The 22,900-nt window shown below is 43.9% G+C and overlaps 1 protein-coding gene across 3 annotated transcripts in view; it reads left to right on the plus strand.

The window, feature by feature from the left end:
- The window catches only part of babo (TGF-beta receptor type-1 babo), a 136,842-nt gene that overhangs the window by 73,971 nt on the left and 39,971 nt on the right, over positions 1-22,900 (plus strand). For all 3 annotated transcript variants that reach the window (XM_037426564.2, XM_037426565.2, XM_037426568.2), the window contains one exon: positions 17,760-17,990. In XM_037426564.2, coding sequence (XP_037282461.1) covers positions 17,760-17,990 — 231 coding nt within the window. The remainder of the gene's footprint in view (positions 1-17,759; positions 17,991-22,900) is intronic.

The raw sequence follows: 22,900 nt of genomic DNA on the forward strand, positions 1-22,900 counted from the left end.
GCTGCAGTCCCGCTAACCGACACTTGGCACCTCCTTGTTCGTTGGATTTCTTCTGTTTTTTATTATTCTGTCGACCCCCCCCTTGGCCACCTCGGCTCACTTCCTCTCCCCCCTTCGCCCGTTGCCACGCGCCGTATAGTTTTTCTTTCTATCTGTGCGTGGCACGTACCCAGTCTTTTCTAACTAACTATGTCTCACAGCTGGGTTCACGAATGGTGCGAGTGTTTCCAGACATTGCAGCCGACAAGCACACAGCGAGTGAAGGTCACGAAACTTTCCACGCCAACCGACTGTCACTTCCTGCAAATATGAAACTTTAAGGCCCAACCACATGTACGCAATTTTCGAGTGACAATGACAGGATTTGCTGTCGCGAAGGGCCATTTGTCACCATCGCATCGCAGGTTTCTGGAAAACCAGAAAGAAATCGCTTGCCGCCCAAGAAAGATATTTCTGCAACATGGTCCCCAATTATCACTTTGGTTGCATGCAAGGCGGCTGCCGTATTTTGTCGTTAATCTTGTTATCGATGGTTTGTTTTGATGCTTCGGTGGTAGCTTGCTACAATGTCTACGGTGACTTCGCGGTCGTCGTGCGAGGTTGTCACCAAGTTGGCTAAGTGCGTCGTGGTGTTGTAGCACACTCTTCTGGGCACCTTCGAGGTCACAGCAGATACTACTGTTGCAGTTAAACGATTGCAAGAAAAGATAGCCGGGAATTGCTTCTATTGCGTGCACAGGCGGCGCGGGAACAGCTTGCAGAAGATAGCGGCTCCAACCACCGAAGATGAGTGAAGTGCAACAAAGCTGAGTGTCCTAACTTTTTTTTTGCATTAACGCATTTTTTTTGCTCGTACTGAAAAAGTTCTCATAAAATTTTTCCAGCATAATAAATGCACCCCTAACTTTGCTTTGATTTTTTTTTAGAAAAAAAAAGTGCGTACATTACACGATTAAATACGGTATTTTCTCGCCAAGGTTTGGATAGCGACGTGTTTGGGTCGCTTAAATTTTGCATTTTCCTGCTTGTGTGCAAAGCTGATAACATCTAGGTGAGTTGAGAAAAATCTTCACGCATTTGCTGAATTTCGTTGTGAGCCTGTTGGGCTCGCACGGTGGCCAGTGATGTGGGCTTGGCGATTGCCATGAGCCGGTCAGCAAGCTAAATGACACTAGGTAAGCCTTTCTGCTTAGACGCAGCGACAACCAAGCGGACAGCTAAAGGCAGCTTTTTCAAAAAGAGTTCTTGAACTAATGCTGTGCCTGCAGTGTTTCGCTGCGGAGTTGGTACATGTGCCAGCTCACTGGGAGTACGGTCGTTGAGGTCTGTGTGCCAAACCAATTGATGTAGGCCCTGCAATTCAGGGGGAGCGACAAAGTGGACGAGGTTTTCCTTTAAAGTTGCATATACTTTTTCAGCAGTTGGGTCGAGTAAAAGATCCTGTATTTCACTGGCTATGGATAACGGGAGACTGCTTATGACATAGTGGTATTCGTCGTGGACATCAAAGTCGTAGCAATGTTGATACTCAATGCTGGCGGCTACTCCATAATTCTGGGTCACCAATGTTGGAACGCACGGCTAGGCTGGTATAAGAATATAGAAGCGACATGCATCCCAAATAACTGAACTTTTGTGCACACTGAAGCTCACGAAGAAGAGCCATATGGTTCCTCTTGCATGTGCTCTTGGCATAGCGCACTGAAGTGTTGTTGCAGCCAAAAGAATAGCATGGGTTGCTGAAATGTTTTTTTTACTATAGTTATGACTCGGTGAAAGAAAAGGATTGAGTTGTGGAGCTCTGTAAAATTTCTTTATTTCCAGGAGAGACTATATAATGCATGTTCAAACAAGTATGAAAAGTATCCAGTCACGTATAATGAAGAGCAATCTTGCTGCTACCTGATCCAGTATTGACCCAGCTGTAATAAATGGGTTCCACTCACGGCTGCAGTCATCAACCCTTTCAGATGCCACTTGTGGAAAAACTGTCTGTAAACTTGTGGAATTCATACAGCATAATTTCAAGGCACTGAATATTATATTGCAATGCACAGGAGCACAAGATGGTCTTAGGTGAAGGCCACTCACCAGGTTTGGCAATTTCGAACTGAAAAGTGCCATGCGTATATGGGGTCACGATAACATTTGCCGAAATTTGCAATGCCCCGCAGGGGCGTTGGCACAAGCAGGCGTTTGGTGTGTAGCGACACTACGGACCCGAGCTAACGGGGGGTTTCGACCTCTCTCAGGCCTAGCCGTGCGTGGCTGAGCCATATCCGGGGAAAAGTGAATCCTGGAGGTTGAACCAACGCCGGGTGATTGGACCTTTAAGGCCTACCAGCAGAGGCAACACACCCCTTTGGCCCCAGCTTCACGTAGATGGTACCCCTGGGCTGACCCACACAGGGGAAATTGGCAGTCACCTTTTCCTGTCTCTCTCTTTCCTCGTCCTTGTCTTTCTCTCACACTTTTCATGTGTCCTGTCGTCTTCTTTCTTTCATTTATTTCCAAATTTTCTGGCAGCAAGGGTTAACCTTGTGTAGGTATCCAACCTTGGGTAAATACATTAGGTTATAGCGGCGATGCATGGCTGGCATCTCCAAGTGCTTGTAAATCAACTTTGTAGTGTCCCCTTGTTGGGCTCGATGGTGGGTGGCCACCATCGCCGCCGAATAAATACTCTCCAGACGGCAAATGCTTTTCCCCCCTTTTCTTATCGCTCCCTCAAAAGGTAGTGCATCGAAGAAGCAAGCACCCTAACTAAATGAAAGCAGAGCTTCTCAAGGTACCATGTCATTCATAGTCAAAACGAAAAAAAGAAAGTCCAAGTGATTTCATCATTCCTAGTGTCAAAAATTCTAACGGAAGAAATTATCCCAGGGTACAAAGTCACAAAGCTGTGAAGTGGCGACCTTCTATTGGATGTTCGAGACAAAGCACAATGCGACAAACTATCTAGAATTGTATCATTTGGGGACACACCTGTTTCAATGGGCCCACACAGGTCTATGAACACAGTCTGTGGGGTAATTTATGATGATAATATTATTGATCTGAGTAAAAGCAAACTGTTAGAAAGATGGCACGATGAAAACGTGAAGGTACAGAGAAACAGACACACCCCTACAAAACACATAATAATTACCTTTGAAACCAGCGACCTACCAGAATCAATAGAAACCGCTATTGCAAGCTCCATGTAAGACCATATATCCTCAATCCTTGTTGATGTTTCAAGTGTCAACATTTCGGGCATGGATCGCAAAGTTGCAGAGGGCGCGCCACTTGCGTAAAGTGTGCACATATCCGACAACTGCACCTCAGAAGCAACTCATTGTTTGAACTGTGAAGGAGATCACCCTGCCTACTCACGATCATGCCCCACATGGAAAAAAGAGAAACAAGTAGTAGAACTCAAGGTCAAATTCAATCTGTCATTCCAAGAGGCACGTTAACGTTTTGCACTGCACAACCCCTCTTATCCTTCCTTCGCAGATGTGATGCGCGGGGGCGCTGCTGCGCCACATGTTTCTGCACCCGCGAGTGTCACCCAGAGTGTGGCCGCGGTCGTGCCATCAGCGCCCTTGGCTGGAGCAGCCTGTACTGCTCCGCCACCTGACAAACAGGGTCGGCAGACACCTGTGTCTGTTGGACCCCGCACCACTGCAAGCGCAGTTAGGTCCGAAAGTTCAGTGAATGTGCCTGCCGAGCAGGCACCATCTTCACCTCACAGAGGCAATGGATACATGTCCCACTCCTCTGGCCACTCAGATGCTGAAGGATAGGCACAACTCTTTGGAGCGCGCCAAAAAAGAAAAAACCTAAGGCAACACTTTTTGTACGCACAGCACCACACAACTGTAAAATGACACAAATACTACAATGGAATGTCAGAGGACTGTTGAGGAACCTTGACGATGTCCAGGAACTTTTACACAAGTATACACCAAATGTTCTGTGTGTGCAAGAAACACACTTAAAATCGAAATACACCAACTGCTTACGCAGTTACGTTATTTTTCAAAAGGACCGAGATGATGCGATTGCGTCATCCGGTGGTGTTGCCATTATAGGTAATAAAGGAACAGCCTGTACACATTTACTGCTTCAAACATCTCTTGAGGCAGTGACTGTTCGAGCTGGTATATTAAAAAAAACTAGTCACAATTTATTGTATCTACATACCTCCACATCGCCAACTCAATAAACACGAATCCCTGTCTCTAATTGATGAACTTCCAGAGCCGTATCTTCTCCTTGGAGACTTCAACGCACATAACAGTTTATGGGGAGACTCGCGGTGTGATGTGCGAGGTCCTCTAATCGAACAATTCCTTTTCTTTTCTGGTGCATGTCTCTTGAATCACAAAACATCAACGTATTACAATATCACTAACGACACACACTCGTCAATGGACCTTAGCATTTCATCTCCATCGCTTTTTGCGCTCCTCAAATGGAAAGTCATCAATAATCCATATGGAACTGATCATTTCCCTATAGTTCTCAGCACTACAATTGCAAATGAATGTCCTCCGCAGGTTCCCAAGTGGCTCACCCAAAAAGCTGACTGAGAACAGTTTCAAAAAGTTACTCTCTTAACCTGGAATGAGATGAGTGCGTCAAGCATAGAGGCTGCTGTGGATTACTTTACTTCTTTTTTGGTTGACGTTGCAACGAAATGTATTCCACAAACAAGCAGACTGTCAGGCAAACAATGTTTTCCATCGTGGAATGAAGAGTGTCGTAATGTGCGTAAAAAACAAAACAAGGCATGGAAGTTGCTTCGAAACTCGCCGACCTCCGAGAATGTTATAAACTTTGAGAACATCAAGTCCCAAGGCAGGAGGATGCGCCAACAAGCTAGAAGAGAAAGTTGGCATACGTTTTCATCGGGCATCACCTCATATACACAAGAGGGTAAAGTATGGAACAGGGTGAGAAGAGTAGAAGGAAAACAAGCATATCCACTCCCTTTAGTAAACGCACAAAGCGACAGCTTGGAAGACTAGACAAACTACCTGGGTGCACACTTCGAGCACATTTTCAGCTTTTCACACTACTGTCCAAAGTTCCAATGCTACAAGACAAGAGTGGAGAAACATAGACTAGACACGAAATGTACTAAATACGAGGCATATAATCAGCCATCTGCTTGGCTGAGCTACAGGCATCTCTTAATTGCTGCAGCAATTCTGCCCCAGGATCTGATCATGTAATCTATGGAATGTTGAAAAACCTACCTCTAGAAACTCAAAAAACCTTACTTGCCCTGTACAATGCCATCTGGCTTTCCGGCATCATCCCTCCCTCTTGGAAAGAGGCCATTGTCATTCCCATATTGGAACAGGGCAAGGATACGTCCTCGGTTACTTGTTACAAGCCCATCGCATTAACCACTTGCCTTTGTAAACTCTTTGAAAAGATGATAAATCGCCGACTTATACAAACAGGCTACTTGACCTGTACCAGTGTGGTTTTCGAGAAGGTAGGTCCACCATTGACCACCTGGTATGTATTGAGACACAGATCCGAGATGCTCTCATCCACAAACAACTATTTCTCTCTGTGTTCCTAGATATTCAAAAGGCTTATGACATGACGCGGCGCTTTGGTATACTTCGAGACCTCTCAGATCTAGGTATATGGGGTAGAATGCTTAGTACAATTGAAAGTTATCTCTCCAATCGGACATTTGTGTTTGAGTACGCGCAGTCTTGTCCCGAACATTTGTCCAGGAGGCAGGGGTGCCCCAGGGTGGTGTGCTAAGCTGTACTCTTTTTATTATCAAAACGAATTCGTTGCGGCTTTCCATTCCTAGCAATATGTTTTACTGCTCTATGTAGATGATGTCTAGTTCGACTTTAACTCTTTTGCTACCACGGGAAAAGGGGCCGTTTTTACTAGGCATAAAAAACAACCTTTTGTGGTTAGATAATAATGCCTTATTTACAATATTTGGTGCCAAACTGTAGCTAAAAGAATGGTCTGACCAATAACATAAATGTAGCAAATATATTATACACATTAAGTAAAAATGTTTAGAATGAAATGTTTCTGCAGTGATTATACAGCTAGCACTTTAACAATGAGAACAACTTAAAAAAGAATGAGGTTAAAAATAATTCAATATATACAATTAGTAGCTTCTTATGTTGCAAAAAGGGTGTACAAGTTTCAAGAATTATTGCCGAAAACTGTTCTTTCCACAAAAACGAAAGTTAGGGGGGGTGCTGCCGTAGATGGGTTATCCTGTGCAGCTTGTCATCGCAGACGGGGTTTGTCTGCTCCTGGGTCTGTGACAATTAGAAAGACAAGGAATGAACAAAAACAGCTTCTGCACATAATATTCAAAGAAATCAGGCTTGAAAATGATTCTGACGTATTCCAGTAGAGATGAAGGCGAGGTAACTCAATCATTTTGAAGTAAATGAGGATTACAATGTACTTCATTGGGAGTGAAGTTCCTCCACGAACTGCTCCTTTCCGCGTATGTCTGCGTCTCTAAAGCATGTATCCACGCGTATTTGTTGGTGTAGTCGCAGATCATGCTGGTCAGCTGTGCAGTAAAGGACAGCTCCATGAAATCAACGGCACAGAAGCGCCATAAGTTACTCTGGAGTGTGCCTCCGACTTCGACCCCCTGATTTCGTCTCGAAAGGCACTGCACACGCTTGACAGATGCCGGCCTGGAATCATGTTTGTGGAACGTTAAGACCCTTAAAATGAGTAAAATTGCTGTGAGTGCACACTCCGTCGCTCGTAACTACTAAGTAGACAACTAAATGTGCACCTCGCAAAAGAGCAGCGCTTCGAGATAGGTAATAGTGCACTTTATGTTGTAAAAGACTATGTCTACTGAGGGCAGGTAATAACCGCAGAGCCGAACCACGAGATTGAAGTAACTAGAAGAATAAGAATGGGTGGAGCACATTTGGCAAGCACTCTCAAATTATGACAGATAGATTGCCACTATCCCTCAAGAGGAAGGTATATAACAGCTGTATCTTGCCGGTACTTAGCTACAGAGCAGAAACCTGGAGACTTACACAGAGTGTTCAGCTTAAATTAAGAACGACACAGCGAGCAATGGAAAGAAAAATGGTAGGTGTAACCTTAAGAGACAAAAAAAGAGCGGAGTGGATTAGGGAACAAACGGGGGTTAAGGATATCATAGCTGAAATCAAGAAGAAGAAATGGACATGGGCCGGGCATGTAGCGCGTAGACAGGATAAGCGCTAGTCGTTAAGGGTAATTAACTGGATTCCCAGAGTAGGCAAGCGGGTTAGGGGGAGACATAACGTTAGGTGGGCAGATGAGATTAAGAAGTTTGTGGGTATAAATTGGCAGCAGCAAGCACAGGACCGGGTTGACTTGGCGGAACATGGGAGAGGCCTTTGTCCTGCAGTGGATGTAGTCAGGCTGATTATGATGATGAAATGTGCACCACACATGCAGCCGGTACTCACTCCCTGAATTTTGCGGCTTGATTTTACACATCCTGGTCATCAGGGCTGTAATTTGATGTGTAACATCTTTTCCAGACTCACTTCTGCTGATTCCATCCTCAAAATCTGATGTTGATGCGCTCAATTCGCAAGAAACGCGTCCTTTTTTAGGGCCATCCGCACGAAAAAGCGACGCCATGGTCGGCGTGCACACGCAGCTACCTGAAACTGCTTGAGGCGAGGGAAAAACTATCCAAAGCAAAAAACAACCAAAACATCACAGATATCAATTTGCATTTTCCACTTTCTTACATAGATGGCGTTAGGTGCCCGCGAATTCCGCGAGCATGCGAGGATTTTAACTTGAAAATGCATCGTTCAAATTGAATGATTAGAATAAGTGCAGTTGCGAAAGAGTTAAGTCTTGTAACCTGGCAATGTGTGAACGCCAGGTCCAATTAGGTTTGAACAAGATATCGAAATGGGCGTATGAAAGTGAGTTTAAACTGAACTCACAAAAAAGCACTTGCGCCCTATTTTCCAGAAAGAGGGGCCTTCATCCTGACCCTGACATCAACCTGCATGGTCAGCGTCTGCCTGTAAAGACTGAGCATAAGTTTCTGAACATTAGACTCAGAACTGACCTTCATACCACACATTAAGCATATAAAAATTAAGAGTCTAAAAACCATGAATATTCTGAAAGTGTTATGTCGAACTACATGGGGTAGCGACAAGAAGTGCTTGCTGAACCTTTACAAAAGCCTCATTCGCGCTCGCTTAGACTATGGGGCCGTCGTTTACCAATCTGCAACACCAAGTGCTTTAAAGATGCTGGATCCTGTGCACCATTTGGGCATCTGCCGTTCTACCGGTGCTTTTCGTACTAGCCCCTTGGAGAGCCTGTGTGTGAATTCGAATGAATAGTCGCTCCACCTACAGAGATGTTACGTGTCTTTTGTGTACTTTCTGAAGGTGAAGGCAGACAAGCGAAACCCCTCTCGTGTCACGATTGGTGATTTGTCTAATTCTAGCTTGTTCCAGAACCGTGCTTCGTTGAGGCAACCCTACTGGCTCCGTGTGAGGGGCCTCGCCGAAGAAACAGGCGTGCCACTTCTCGAACACAGTTTGATGGCTCCTGCTCCATATCTGCCGCCATGGCAGTGGCAGCTCATTCATTGTGATGTCTCTTTCGTGGAAGTCACAAAGCACGTTCCATTTGCAGACATTCATACATACTTCCTCGAACTACAACATAAATACACAGGCCCTGAGTTCTTCACCGATGCCTCAAAACCCAACACTTCTGTGACATATGCAGCAGAAGGCCGATCCTTTATAGAGGCCGGCATTCTCCATCATGATGCAAGTATTTTCACAGGAGAAGCTTATGCGATTCTGGCAGTCGTAAAACACATCAAACAGATAAAACTAAAAAAGGCAGTAATATACATAGATTCCCTAAGTGTGGTAAAAGCCCTAAAAACCACAAAAACTTCGTCATAGTGTCGCTGTACTCACTTTTATGCACTCCATACACATTAAAACAGCATGTCGTTGTCTGCTGGGTGCCAGGTCACCGTGAGATACAAGGAAAGGTTTTGGCAGACAAGCTGGCTGCATCCGCCAACGACACCACTTTCTATGCATCAATACCAATCCCTGCACTTGACTTGAAACCTTTTGTAAAATGAAAGCTCAGGGGCTATTGGCAGAGTACGTGGGATAGACAAAAAGACAATAAACTTCATGCTATTAAGCCGCAACTTGGTAATTGGCCGCCATTATCAGAACCCCGACACACAGAAGTAACACTTACAAAGCTAAGAACAGGACACACACACACTCTACACATTCATATCTTTTGTCTGCTGGCGATCCACCATTGTGTGAAAGATCTGGAGAACCACTTACGGTTCTCCACATCCTCGTCCAGTGCAATGAGTTAGACGCTCTAAGAAAAAAGCACTTTTTACAACCCTATCGACAGCAGCTCCCACTACACCCTGGGATGCTCATCGGTAGAGATTCGCTTTTTAAACTTCAATCACTTTTCAAGTTTTTAAAAGATGCCCATAGTCTTCACCCCATATTTCGAGGTGATCAGTAGCTCAACCTCTGTACAGAGGTTGCAGCTGCGACGGCCCTCTTCACCAGCATTGTCATTTATTCCACCTCCATGCGTTTCACGTCACTGCCATGATTTTAATAATTTTTAGTCTTAACCCGCCTTAGGGCGTGGAATTTTAGGCCCCTTTACAGCCGCGCAACACTATCATTGTTCATATTCTGTTCATATTACTTGAATAATGCACCATTGCTTTTCTCTCATTATTGTTTATGGAGCTTTTTGGCCATCACATGGCCCTTTGGGCCAATAAACACCATATATCATCATCATCATCATCATCATCATAATCAAAATTTGAAACGCTACGTGTTGGGAAATGGGTCAAAGTTCAAGATGAATGCTGGTCTCCCTTCTTTTTGCGGGCGTGTGCCCAGAGAATGAGGGCATGACGTACACGTACGAATTGCCCTACGTACACGGCAGTGCTGTGACGGTCCTCTACGTAGACGACTGGGGCTCTGATGTTGCCAACAGTAGCTTGTGACCTGGCGAAAATGACTTAACACAACATGTGTAGCTTATGTAATTTGTTGCTTGAATAGATTAATAAAACTTGAGATAATGAGACACAATAAGGGAATGTGTGCATTTTTTCAATTTTCCTCCCCGTGAATTGCAATGAGATGCGGGGCTTATGTGCCTGCGTTTCGCATGTATTCATGTCCCCGCAGATAGCGCATCGAGCTGACGCTTGTCCTGGAAAAGAAATTAATGGTTCTATGTGTTTGAGCACTCATTATGCTCATCTACTCTACCACGTCTAAGCCAGCATTTCCAAATCATCCTGTAGAAACAAGCATTAGGCCACAAAAAAAAATATATATTGTCGTCTGCTGCTTGTGCGTCGCGAGGACATGGCTCTCGAAAATCACTACTTCGTGACGTGTTCACAGCTCATCGATCACTTAAGGTATATTACGCTTTCGTTAGGAGCTGTAAGCAGATGCATGATCAGATTACTACGAGCGGGTGCGCGGTGTACGAGCCTGGCGCGTCATCGGAGTCGTCTTTAGGCCAAACTCCGCTGACGGCGAGACTGCGGGCAAGAACGACGCACTAGCGGACTCGTGGTGACGTGCTTCTTCACAAGCAACCAAGCATATCACTCGTTTGCTCTTCGGAACAGCGGACAGGCATTTTACGCATTGGTAGCGGACCCCACAATCAAACTCGTCATTCCTTCTCCCCCCCCCCCCCCCCCCCGCCCTTTTCCTCCACTGCCAAGGATTGCTCTGAACAGCGGCTAGCAGTTCTGTGCGTCGTCGCTCGAAAATGCGGTACGAAGCGCAGAGCGCGCCGATTTTTTGTCATTGTAGCTACACATTTCGTGCATCGTCACCGAACGCCACCACCACGTGCATCACGCGCCGGCTGCACTGTCCATGCGGCCGCACAATCTGCAGTCATATGGAGTGCTATCAATAAGTATTTGTGATGCTATTTAGACGAGCTTGGAGCCAGGCTTGGTATCGGCACGAGCGTCTATGAATGTTTTGAGACAACGAAAGCCTCGTAGATTAGCGTTTCCGCGACTGGTCGTATGATGATGCGTTTCATGGCTAGAGTGGCAAAAGAGCATGTATGAAGCAGGGGCAAGAGTATTTATATGCTTGTCTTGCATCATTAAATAAACTGTTAAAAAATTCCTGTGCAACCATCAATCTCCTGCCCATAACTTTGTTATTTAGAAAGAAGGCATAGGCTGTGATGGTGTGAGCCATTTTCTTATGCAATAAACCCCTCTCTATATAGAAAATGTTCAGTGGTTATTTGTAATCAAGTACTTAATTACATTAGTGAATGGCACACTGGGCAGCGACCACATGCCTGAGAAGTCGAATATCACCAGACAAACCTGAGATCACAATTTTTATATGTTTTAGAGACGTAAAGAGAAGTTGAAACTTTATACACAGTTTTCTCAAAACAGTTTTTTTTTTGCATTATGCTCAGCTCTTTCACGAGGTTCAACGAAGAAATAATTCCTCTCTTATTAAATATTTGTGGTATCACCTCGAAATTTATATGGAAGCACTGTGAGGCCATTCTTAGTGTCCGTGCCAATTTTCGTCAATATCCAACCAAAAACAAAGTTTGTAGAAATAAGTCTGTCGAAAACTTTGACAGGCTTTTTCTCACAAGTGTGTTTTGGGCGTTCGGCATTGCTCGTGTAAAGTGTAGCATGAGAATGACTGGATAGATTTTAATGTAGTTATTTTTTTCCTGAATCCCAAAACATTTCTTGAGGGTCTGACAATCTTTGAATTCTTGTTTATGGCCCAGTTTTTTTTTCTAAAAGATGATTTGTACATGACACTGTTTCTGACAATGTGTGTAGGCAGCAATGATGATCTCTATAAAAAAAAAAGAGAAGTGATAAAAAAATTTTGAGATTGTCATACATAATAGTCTTCTTTTGCTTTTGTGTTGAGATCGACATCATTTGCAGCTTCCTGGCATAATTTGTTACAGCGCTAGGCTTTCCATGAGCAGACCATATAAGTCGAACCATGTAGCATAATATGACTTCAGGACTACTCAAGGTGTTATGATGAAACTGCATGTTTTCCTATTCAAGACACTTATGAGTATGCATGCCAAAGTTCATTGCTGTAGGTAAACAAACAAGCTTTTTTTCAACGCCACTTCCCCCCCTTAATATGCCAGCAAAAGCAGGTACGTGTTTTGTGCCCGGCTGCAAAAGTGGGTACAAGTCATTTCCAGAAAGGGTGTCGTCGTTTTGAGCTTCCAAGGACAAACTTTGACGGGAGATTTAGGCCCGTAATAAACGGGGTGACAGGGAACTAACCAATGACTGCGTCATTTGTGAACCGCACTTCAAGGTGACTTTTATAGAGAGAACTTATCGTCATGTCATAAATGGTGAGGCAGTTGAAATTCCACGCGATCGGCTGCTGTTAACAGAGGACGCCATTTCTACAATCTCCCTGGATGCGCTAAAATACTTCTCGAAAAAAAAAAAACGCAAACTAAATGGAAGGAAAGAAACCTGTGTGAACAAGGTGAGCCCTCGATAAAAAAAAAAAGACTGTAAAGCAGCAGCAGTCTGAGAAAGTAAACAACAGCTTTGAGCAGAATTGGAATTTACCATAGCCGTTAACACTGACACGACAGAGGTGAAGCCGCAAAGTGGAGGCAGTGTGGAATATGTGTGCCGCAACATCAGGCTTTCAAACACAAGCTGGAACAAACTATCGTTTCCCACTGAACAAGGGACTGCCACTTTCGGCCTTCACAAACTCGAAGGTGCCGAGTTGGATCACCTACTGCTGCCGAAATTGGTGAAGTTTGAACAGGCAGGTGAGGAAACTGGAACATTAAGTTGCTTCATTTTTCTAAAAACCAAACCGCTACGAAAATGCGATGTTGCCTCACCAGATGAGGCATAGTTGGCACTGAACAGTGCACATTGTCTGATTTTATCTGCTGGCTGCGGTATAAAACCGAACACAGTTGGAAAGTACGAGTCTTTTGCTGGCTCGTACTTCTCTTCTAAGTGCAGCCTCACTTTTGTAAGCAAGGGTCCTTGCACACACAGCAAGTATCCACGAAAGCTCTTGCAAAAGCAGCAGTCACGAAGGAAGCGTGGCGTTTTAGTTAAACGCTTTATAAGGCATGCAAATACTCGCCGCCGTCTAATAGCTCCTGTTAGTTTTTTTTTTTCACTGTGTTGAACTTTTTCTCGCCAAGCTCAACTTATGCATGATCATGTAGAAAAAAAATATACTTTTCTTGCAGAACTAGCTGGATGCGTCGTACAAGCATTTTTATTACACTGCCAGAAATGCTTTTTGGATATACTTGGTGGTAATAGAATGAACGAAATGTAGCGTTGTGACATGCACAATATATAAACGGTGAGGGAATGTAGCCCAATTTGAAACATTCAAGTTAATAATAACTGTTACGGTTTAACATCCCGAAACCACCCTATGATTTTGAGATACGCCATAGTGGAGGGCTCCTAGAATTTTAACCACCCAGGGTTCATCAACGCACGCATAGGTCTCAGCACAGGGGTCTCAAGTATATATTTGCCCCCATCGAAAATGCAGCCACCGCAGCCAGGCTTCGATCCTGCGACGTGTGGGTCAGCAGACGAGTGCCTTAAAGGTGCCCTGAAATGCTTTTTCAAGTAACCACAGAATGAATTCACTGCAATAGCTTATTGTCTCACAAATTTAACGCTGCAAAAATTTTAATAATCCGTGCAGTGCTAGTGGAGTTACAAAGGCTTGTCACATGCTGAAATTGCATTCTCTTTTCTGTCGTCCCGACGAAAGTGCTGGAAGCTAAGTAGGGAGGGATGGCAAAGCCACAAAAAAACGTCACACGCGCCTCGTGGCCTTGAGCACTTTTTTCTTTTTTTTCTTTGAATGCTCCGCTTTTTCGGTGTTATCGCGCGCGCACGCGAGGGCAAGTTGCGGCCTCTTGCGGCGATCTCTGTAACAAGCGAGCGCGCCATGTTCAAATAAGCCAGTGGCTGATAGATGGGTAATTCACGTGTGATTTCTGGGCATATTCCGCCATTTGTCGAGAAAATAGAAAGCAATTTTTGCTGACTTTGATACTTTATTGTGAATTCCAGGCCGCGTGCTTTGCTATAATATTTGGCTCGCGTCTTGTTGGGAGCCTCTACTACCGATCGGCAGCGTTTACTGACCATGCTTAAAAAGTGTTGCGGGGCCCCTTTAACCAAAAGACCACCGTGGCAGGTGAACGAGGCAACAGCAACAGCAAAAAACGCACATTTTTTTATGTAGGACGGGCGCCCAACTTGAAATTTGCATAAGAAACACTGGCTTCTGTCACCCGCCCTTAATCGCACCCACCTTGCGCATATCTTGCGCGAAGACTGGCAACTCAATAAAGCTGCTCACTTGTATAATATATGAGAAATTAACGAATGCACGCGGCTCAACCAGCAAAATATAGTTGTCGTCAGCCGCGCTCGAACAACCTCGCTGAACGTGCTCTCGATGTGCGCAGCGCCGCCTAAACCCGCCACCATGTTTTATCGCCCGTATGTGCACCTATTGGCCCCTGCCCGTCACACTGCCCCTTCTAACCACTGTAGTGGTGCGTTGGCTCTGCCTAGCTATGTCACCAGGTGCTACTATGCCAGTCGAAGCTCACTACTGGCCTCTATGATCATGTGACAACTGGTACAGCAGGTGCAGAAACTGCCTCCAAGCACCACGTGTCGGGGTGCCTCCCGCTCGTTTACTACAAGAGGCGGCTGCTACAGGGGAAATAGTAGTGGCTGTGAGGGGGACTCTGAAATGAACATATGAGCCGCGCTGACATTGAGCTCCAGCTCTGATAACCTCATCCAAATGTTGGGTATCTTCACGGTGTGAATGCGGCTCATTTGCGCTGTGTTGTTGCTGCTGCAGCAGTCTAGGTGACACATGTACGTTTTAATTTGTCAATCGATGCTAGAATGACCGACGCAGTTCAGCTATTTAAGAGGTTCTTGTGTACGGTATGCCTAAGTGTGGAATAAAAATACATACATAGTCACGAACTGTTACTGAAGTCCATGCATATAATGAATGTGCCAGGGAGGTTATTTATGCAAACAATAAAGGCAATCTCGGCGACACTTTCATGTGGAATATGCTTGTGATAATGCTTGAAATACATGCTATGGATGATGCGGTTACATACCTTTCATATCCACGGCTCCCTTCATATGCTCAATTTGAGACAGTGAAATGCGTACAGCTTGTAAAAGACTCTCCGCATGTTTTCTGGGTGCTGTTTTTCTGTGAATTCCGACAGATGTGAAAATGAATAAAGAGCACCGCAACCAGAACAGCCCTGCTCGATATGCTTCTGTCAGATGTGTCATCGCAGCCACTTACAATCAGGATCGTAGTTGAGGACATACTTTTCTTTGCTGCTGCATTAATGAACACATGCTTCATGACTGAGTGACACATGACACCTTTAGTGCATGCAAGTATAATGAAATCTGATGCATCTAGGACTTCTGCAACAATGAAAACCGTGAAAAATTTCCACATATGATGATACTATCCACAACGATAACGCGCTTTGAGGTAAACATGCTATGCCTCCGTACAAGGCTGATTCTATAAAATGTGGTGTGGCACATTTCAGTGACAAGTGCTTCACAGAGCTGATTATGCTGAGCAAGTTGCTCTGAGACATAACCGATGAACCAACGCCGAAGACAAGTTCTCGATAGCATTTTATAGCTACAGCTAATTTCTTGTGTCTTTGTAAATGGAAAACTGCAAAAAAAAAGAAAAACTAATTTAATCTTTTCTGTGCCTTCCTGTGCAAATCACCATGACAGCTAGTCGGCACACCATTTTTCTGTCTTTGTACAAGGACAAACAGTGCGTGCACCACTAAAAACAGAACAGCTATTGTGGTAGGCGCTGTGGTTTTTGGCTACCGCCCAAAACTAAGTGGCAGACAACAGTACCACCGCATTTTCGTGACGTATGTTCGGTGGAATTCTGTATGTTCGGAACAGACCAACAAAATTGGACAGAGTGCTGCCTATTGTGCTTCGTCCTTTTGTGTTGGTCTGCTCGGCCATTTTTTCTTTTCCGTAATGCGCTATGCCAGTTCAAGTACTTGTACGTTACGGCGCCCATCTGCCAAGTTGTTTCTAAAAGTGCAGGTGCACACTTGGGTTTGGCAGCATAGTATTTTAGGTCGATGAAAAATGAAGATTGAACAAACACCATACAGAGAAACACTTACGTCTGTAGGGCATTTCCTAAATGTCTGGAAAGAAGATAAGAATGTCTATAGCAATGGATGGCTGTTCGTGCGTGCTGAAGACGGTTGCCATTGGGTATGTTCAAGTGTGCATATCTTTCAGGTGCAAGTGCCAGCTTGTCCTATCATTTTCTTCTTGTATTGTTTTATAGTATTTAGTACCAACTAGATCAGTTCAACACGCGTTAATATAGTTCTTTTCATTGTGAACAACTTTCAATGGCTAATGCCCTTGTCACACAGCCACTCCAGAACTCTGTTTAAGTACTTCGTCTTTTTGTCAAGGGAGATGAGGTTAATATCACACGGCCTCCATTTTGGCGTGGAAGTTAAAGGGAGCTTTTGTAAAAGGGAGTTCAGTAATGACCATTTGGGCTTGATGGAGTACTCGTTCCCACATAGCTACTGCTATGAAGAAAACCACGCTAACAAAATCATCTCAGTAATCTCAGTTATAGATTTTAACATTTCACTTTGTTCAGTATAGCATTACAGGCTGTGTAGTCCAAGTTTTAATTCTATTTTTCAGGACATCAGTGTCTGTACCCTCTACACCCAATGCTTTTCTAAGCCGCCACCAGCAAATGTAGCGTCGTATTGTTTGTTTATGCATGTTGAGACGCACACACGTGCACAGTGTAATTTGTCTTTTTATTTTTATTAGAATGCATAAAAAAAAGGCGACTTTAAGGCAACTTTGTATGTGAAAGATGGGATTTTTCGACAAATGCAGTAGCGCCGTTTCCGCCCTGTGAAACTCCCATCGAAAGCCTGCGCTAAGCTGTGTAACATAGCCACAACTCCATTTCCATAAAGCTCCAGTACGGAGTTGAATGCAGAACGGAGGTAAATGAAGTTCTGTGGTTGCCGTGTGACAGGGGTTTCGCGCACATTATGGTTTGGTACAAACCACGTCTGGAAGCTGTGGAACTTTCTTGAGTGTTGTGGAATCTTCTGATCAGACTGCGCACATGACAAGCTCTGACATGAGTGCCAGCAACAATGCTGGGATGTATGATCGTGCATCTATGAGAACCTTTGTGCTTGAGTGTGCTTGCTGCTATCGTTGTACTGCGTGTGTTCCTTGTACCTTAAGTGCTCCTTCTTCTGTGGGCCCGAGTTTGCACAATAAATAACTGAATATTTAATAGTTTGACTGCATGGTTTGCCACCATTACAACCATATATAGGTGCAAACAATGTTGGGCTTCATGCTTTGCTCTAAGCTTGTATAACAACACTGATAGTTAGTTTGTTAGTTTGACACCGCGTATGTTGCAGGAACACTTATTGGTATCTAATTCATTTTTTGCAACATTTATTTTTATGATGCAGATTTATGTTTCATTTATGTTTGCACATTTATTTAGGGCAGAAGATACTGCTTTGCCTTGCAGGTTTGCCATTGCTGGTGCAGAGGAGCATAGCACGCCAGATTCAACTGGTAGAAGTCATCGGAAAAGGCCGCTATGGCGAAGTGTGGCGAGGCCGGTGGCGTGGCGAATCTGTGGCAGTGAAAATATTCTCATCGCGGGATGAGCGGTCATGGTTCCGGGAGGTGGAGATCTATCAAACAGTGATGCTAAGGCATGACAACATTCTTGGTTTCATAGCAGCTGACAATAAAGGTAACATTTTATTTTGTTAATTCATGCATTTATGCACAGAAAACTAGGCCTTTTTTTTCTGAATACCTCAATTGCACTTGTAGTTGATGTCAGGTTTTGGAATTTGAATTTACCAGTGCGAATCACTGTAGTGTTCACTGCTCGTTGTAGACACATTTACTAAACTCAGTGACTGGGCTCTGGCTCTGGGCTGAATGATACAGTTTGCGAATTGCACTGTATTTTGAGCTGCACAAACATATCACAAGTATTGGTAGAGTGTATGTCAAATGAAGTGGTTGTGCTTTTTTTCATTTTCACATCCCATATGTGCATTTAATAACAGACTTAATCGGGATGAAATGCAAAAAGTACTCTTGCTTTTCTATATTTCATGTCCATAGAACACTTTGTTGAGCAGGTGTTAGTTGAGCAGGTGGTAACAAAGCATGAAACAATGCTATGCCCTTTTTCTATTGTGTTACTTTTACTGCTTCTTTTAAGGAAAAACAGCTAGAACAGAAAAATAGTGTGCATGTTGGGCTTACTGTACTGCTTAATAATGATATGATCTTGGGTTTTATGGCCCGAAACCACAATATCATATGAGGGATGCGGTTGTGGAGGGCTCTGGAAATTTTTACCATGTGGTGTTCTTTGATGTGTGCTGACATCGCACAATACATGGCCCTTTAGCATTTCGCCTCCATCGAAATGAGACCACCGTGGCTGGGATTGAAGCCATGGCTTTCAGGTCAGCAGCCGAGCACCGCAACCACTGCACCATTGCAGTGGACTTACTAAACTGTTTGAATATTAAGTAGCTGACATTGGAGGCTACAGTAGGTCACTTAACCATGATAACCAATATTAAATGTATTTTTACAAATGCTGTCTTGGACCATTTATGGTGTGCAAGATTAAAAAGGGATTTATCGTTGTACAAGTGTATATATATTTTTACATATACAAGACACACCTCTGAAAATTAATTAAGAGAACCGCACCTTACATGCAAAAAAAGTCGCAGCTTTGCCGCAAAGGTGAAGCAATGAATGCGTTATCAACAAATTGGAAGGTCATGCGAAAAATGGCAAGTAGATCGTAATGTGCCCCGCGTTTCTCACACATAAATGACGCATGAAACTTGCTCACACCTACAGATGAACGCGAATAAGCGTCTCAGTTGTTACTTCGCTGTGCCTGAAAAGCGCGCTGCAACGAATACAGGAACCTTTGTGTGCCCGGTAGCTACAACAGAATCGTTCCGGTGAAAGCCCAAGGCGTGCTGTTCTCCCCACCCAAGGTGAGGCCGCGCACGCGTGATTGCCCCCCCCCCCCCCCCCCGGCTCTCCGCGGCGCAAAATACGTGTGGGTGATGAGAGCGTGCCGCTGCCACGTCGTGACGATCTGGTGACGCGCCTTCATTGCGCCATCTTGCTAGTAATACTAAAACACGATAGTTCCCCTGAGGTGGCCATCGCCAGTGGTAAGTGGAATATATGAATAGCTTGTCGTTTCGACGTTGAAGGAGGTGCTCCTTCGTGGCTCAGTGGCTAATGCCTCACACTCACAAGCAAAAGGTCGTACGTTCGATTCCACCCACCAGAGTTTTTTTCTGGATTATTTTTTTTCTTGCATTTTCATATATATATATATATATCCTGCCCATGGCAAGTTATCTTTTCACAAACTTTTCTTTCTTCATATTCACATTACAATTCGGTTTAACATCTTTCCTTATACTTTACTTGGCATTATTGTCTGTTAGATGTCATTAATATTGTATAAAATATGGAAAAACGAAGCCTTAAGTATAAATTTTTTTTTAATATATATATATATATATATATATATATATATATATATATATATATATATGTGGATACCTAAGGGCTCGTTTTTCTGTGTTTTGACACAATATTAATGAAATCTAATAGACCATAATGCCAAGGAAAGTATAGGGGAGGTTATTAGACCAAGTTGTAAGGTAAATGTGAAGAAAGAAAAGTGGGTGAAAAGATACTTTGCCGTGAGCAGGAACCAAACCTGTGACCTTCAAATAACGCGTTCGATGCCCTACCACTGAGCTACCACGGCGGCTATCCTCCCAGCCACTTTATTGGGTATATATGTGAATTTAAACATGGGAGTGTCAGTCAGCGCCATCTGTAGCCATGGTGGTGAGTGTGGCACTTTCTTTTATGAGCATGTGTGGCGCCACATAGCACATGAACTTATTACGACCTGGCAGCTGACCAATAGTCCCTCTTATACAACCTAAGGCACCAAGTCTGCTAGTAGGAGACCCTCGTTAATGAATAGGGAAAGAAGTGTATACTTAAGGTCTCGTTTTTATGTGTTTGGCACCATATTAATGAGATCTAACCAACCTTTCAAGAAGCTTGTTTGCTTGCAGTTGGTAAAACAGATTAAACGCAGTGGCGGAAAGTTTGTTCCTGAAGGAACTCGTCGAATTCAGCCGAGCTGAACTGTGGTTCGTGGTCTGTAGCTATTTCGCACTGGTCGCCATCACTAGCCAACACTTCAAGCAGAAAGTGCCCGACTGTCGCTGTAGAAACTTGTCTTGAAAATATACTTCTGGCCATTTGCTGCGGCTATCAATAAGCATTACTGCATAACGGCAATTGATGGGAGCTTGCTCAGATGGGCTCGGTTTTCTCCGAAGGCTTGTCAGAGAAAATTGCTGGCTGCATAGGGGCTGCAATTGGCCTTGCAGATTCGTCACATGATTGGCAAACACATTTTTTAACCAGTTGTTCTACATGGTTGTCCAAACGAGGCTGCCAGGACAACTCTCGCAGGCGGCTATTCATACGACTGATCATTGGACTAGAAACTAGACTAGAAGGACGATAAGATACTTGCATGTGATTTTTGTATGATTTCGATCAAAGGACGAATAAGTGTACTTGGAGCTTCGATCCTTTCACCACTGTCAGTCTTAGGCAGTAACTAGTTACTAGTAATGTGTTACCAGTAACTAGTTACGTTTTCACTCAGTTACTGCAATTAAAAATGCAATTACAGTTACTTCTCTTTTTATTAAAAAAAATTCACTAGCAATTCTCGTTAAAGGCCGATATTATTCCTTTTTTTGAACTACCCTTTTTATCACATACACTCCACCTTTTAGGGGCGAAGCTCCTTAAGGCGTGGGTCTGTCCATCCTCGGCGTATGTATGTAGCCACCTCTAGTTTGTAATCAGTCGCATTTCAATGGAAGTGAAATAGGTCCGTGTGTTGTGCGATGTCAGTGCACGTTGAAGGGACACTAAGGAGGAACCATGGCTTAGTTTATTTTCACAAACTGCACTCTGAGAACTCTAATGCCATCTGTCTCACCATTGTAAGTTTATTATTAGTGGAGAAAATCAAAGTCCCATTTTTAAATTTCGTGCCAAAATCTCCACGCCTGACGTAAGAAATTTCAAAGTGTATTTTTGGTATTTTTGTGACATTTGCTCGAGGAAATTTTAGAAAAAACTTTGTATGCTATGTCTATGGTACTCACAGATAACATTGTACTTCATTTTTATTTTTTGGAAGTTGTATAAGACCCTGTAGATGCCTTCGAAATTTTTTATGTGACGGTGTTTGGCATGGCATGGGAATTTGAATATGGCATCACCACTCGCATTTTTTTGCACGTTTTTTTTCCTTACTAAGCATCGTGTAAATTTAAATTGGTATTTTTGCGATTGTGAAATTGTATTTTATCAATATGCGAAAAATCGTGCTCCGTAGTGTCTTTTTAAAGCAATACTGCACAAAAATTGGAAAAACTGACAAAACTTCGAAATTCGACTAAAAAAATGCCCCTGTTTAGATAAATGGAGTTGATTTCCCGTATTTTTCAACAGTTGGTTGTATTTTTGGTGGGTTGTCAGCAGGCGAAGGCTGCTTGTGAGAGCAAGTTGTGATGTCACACTCACCGAGGAGCATGCAGGATGTACCTGTTCTTGTCTTCTTCTTCTCGTATGCGACCTCTCCTTTCATCTCACTCTTTTTCTTCCACATAAGCGTTGGTGCATTGCCCCCGCCGGAAGCATTGTTCGCTGCTGTTGCTGTTCATATCTGTTCTGGTAACCGAAGTGGGAGTTGAGCGAGTTGAGAGAAGCAGGCGACGGGCTGGCATTCTTGACTTGACCGTTTTGGGTGTCTGTGGCGTCACGAAAGGTCACCTTCTCTAGTTCACGATGGGGCCGCTAGATGTGGCAATTTTTGAAAAACTCGTTAATTTCACTATTTTCCCGTAGTTTCTGCCTGGAGTGGAGGTTGTCTATCGATTTCAGGACCCAATACTGTATTTACTCGCGTAGTGAACGCACTCTTTTTTTAGAAAAATTGGAGCAAAGTTGGGGGTGCATTAATTATGTGGGGTAAATTTTATGAAAACTTTTTCAGTATGAGCAAAAAAAAAATGCCTAAATGCAAGAAAAGTTATGTCGCTCAGCTTTGCTGGACTTCACACATCTTCGATGGATGAAGACATCCTCTGCAAGCTGTTCCCACGCCATCTGTGCATGATATAAAAGCGTTTCAACGCTAAATTTTTTCGCAATCGCTGAACTGCAACAGTAGTATCTGCTGTGATCTCGAGGGGCCCCCAAAAGCGTGCGCTACGACGCCATGATGCACTTGGCTAACCTCACACGATGACCGTGCCGCTGCCGTTGACATTGTAGCAAGCAACCAACATTGCAGCAAGCTACCACCGAAGCATCAAAACAAATCCTTGATAACACGATTAACGACAAAATACCTCGCTTGCAACCGAAGCGAGAATCGGGGACCATGTTGCAGAAATAGTCACGACCTTTTCTGGGCGACAAGCAATTTTCTTCTGGTTTTTCATAAACCTCAGACACGATGCCGACGAATGGTCCTTTGTGACAGCCATAGCGTCA

This window comes from Rhipicephalus microplus, chromosome X, assembly GCF_043290135.1.
Source record: "Rhipicephalus microplus isolate Deutch F79 chromosome X, USDA_Rmic, whole genome shotgun sequence".
In the NCBI taxonomy this organism is placed as follows: Eukaryota; Metazoa; Arthropoda; class Arachnida; order Ixodida; family Ixodidae; genus Rhipicephalus; species Rhipicephalus microplus.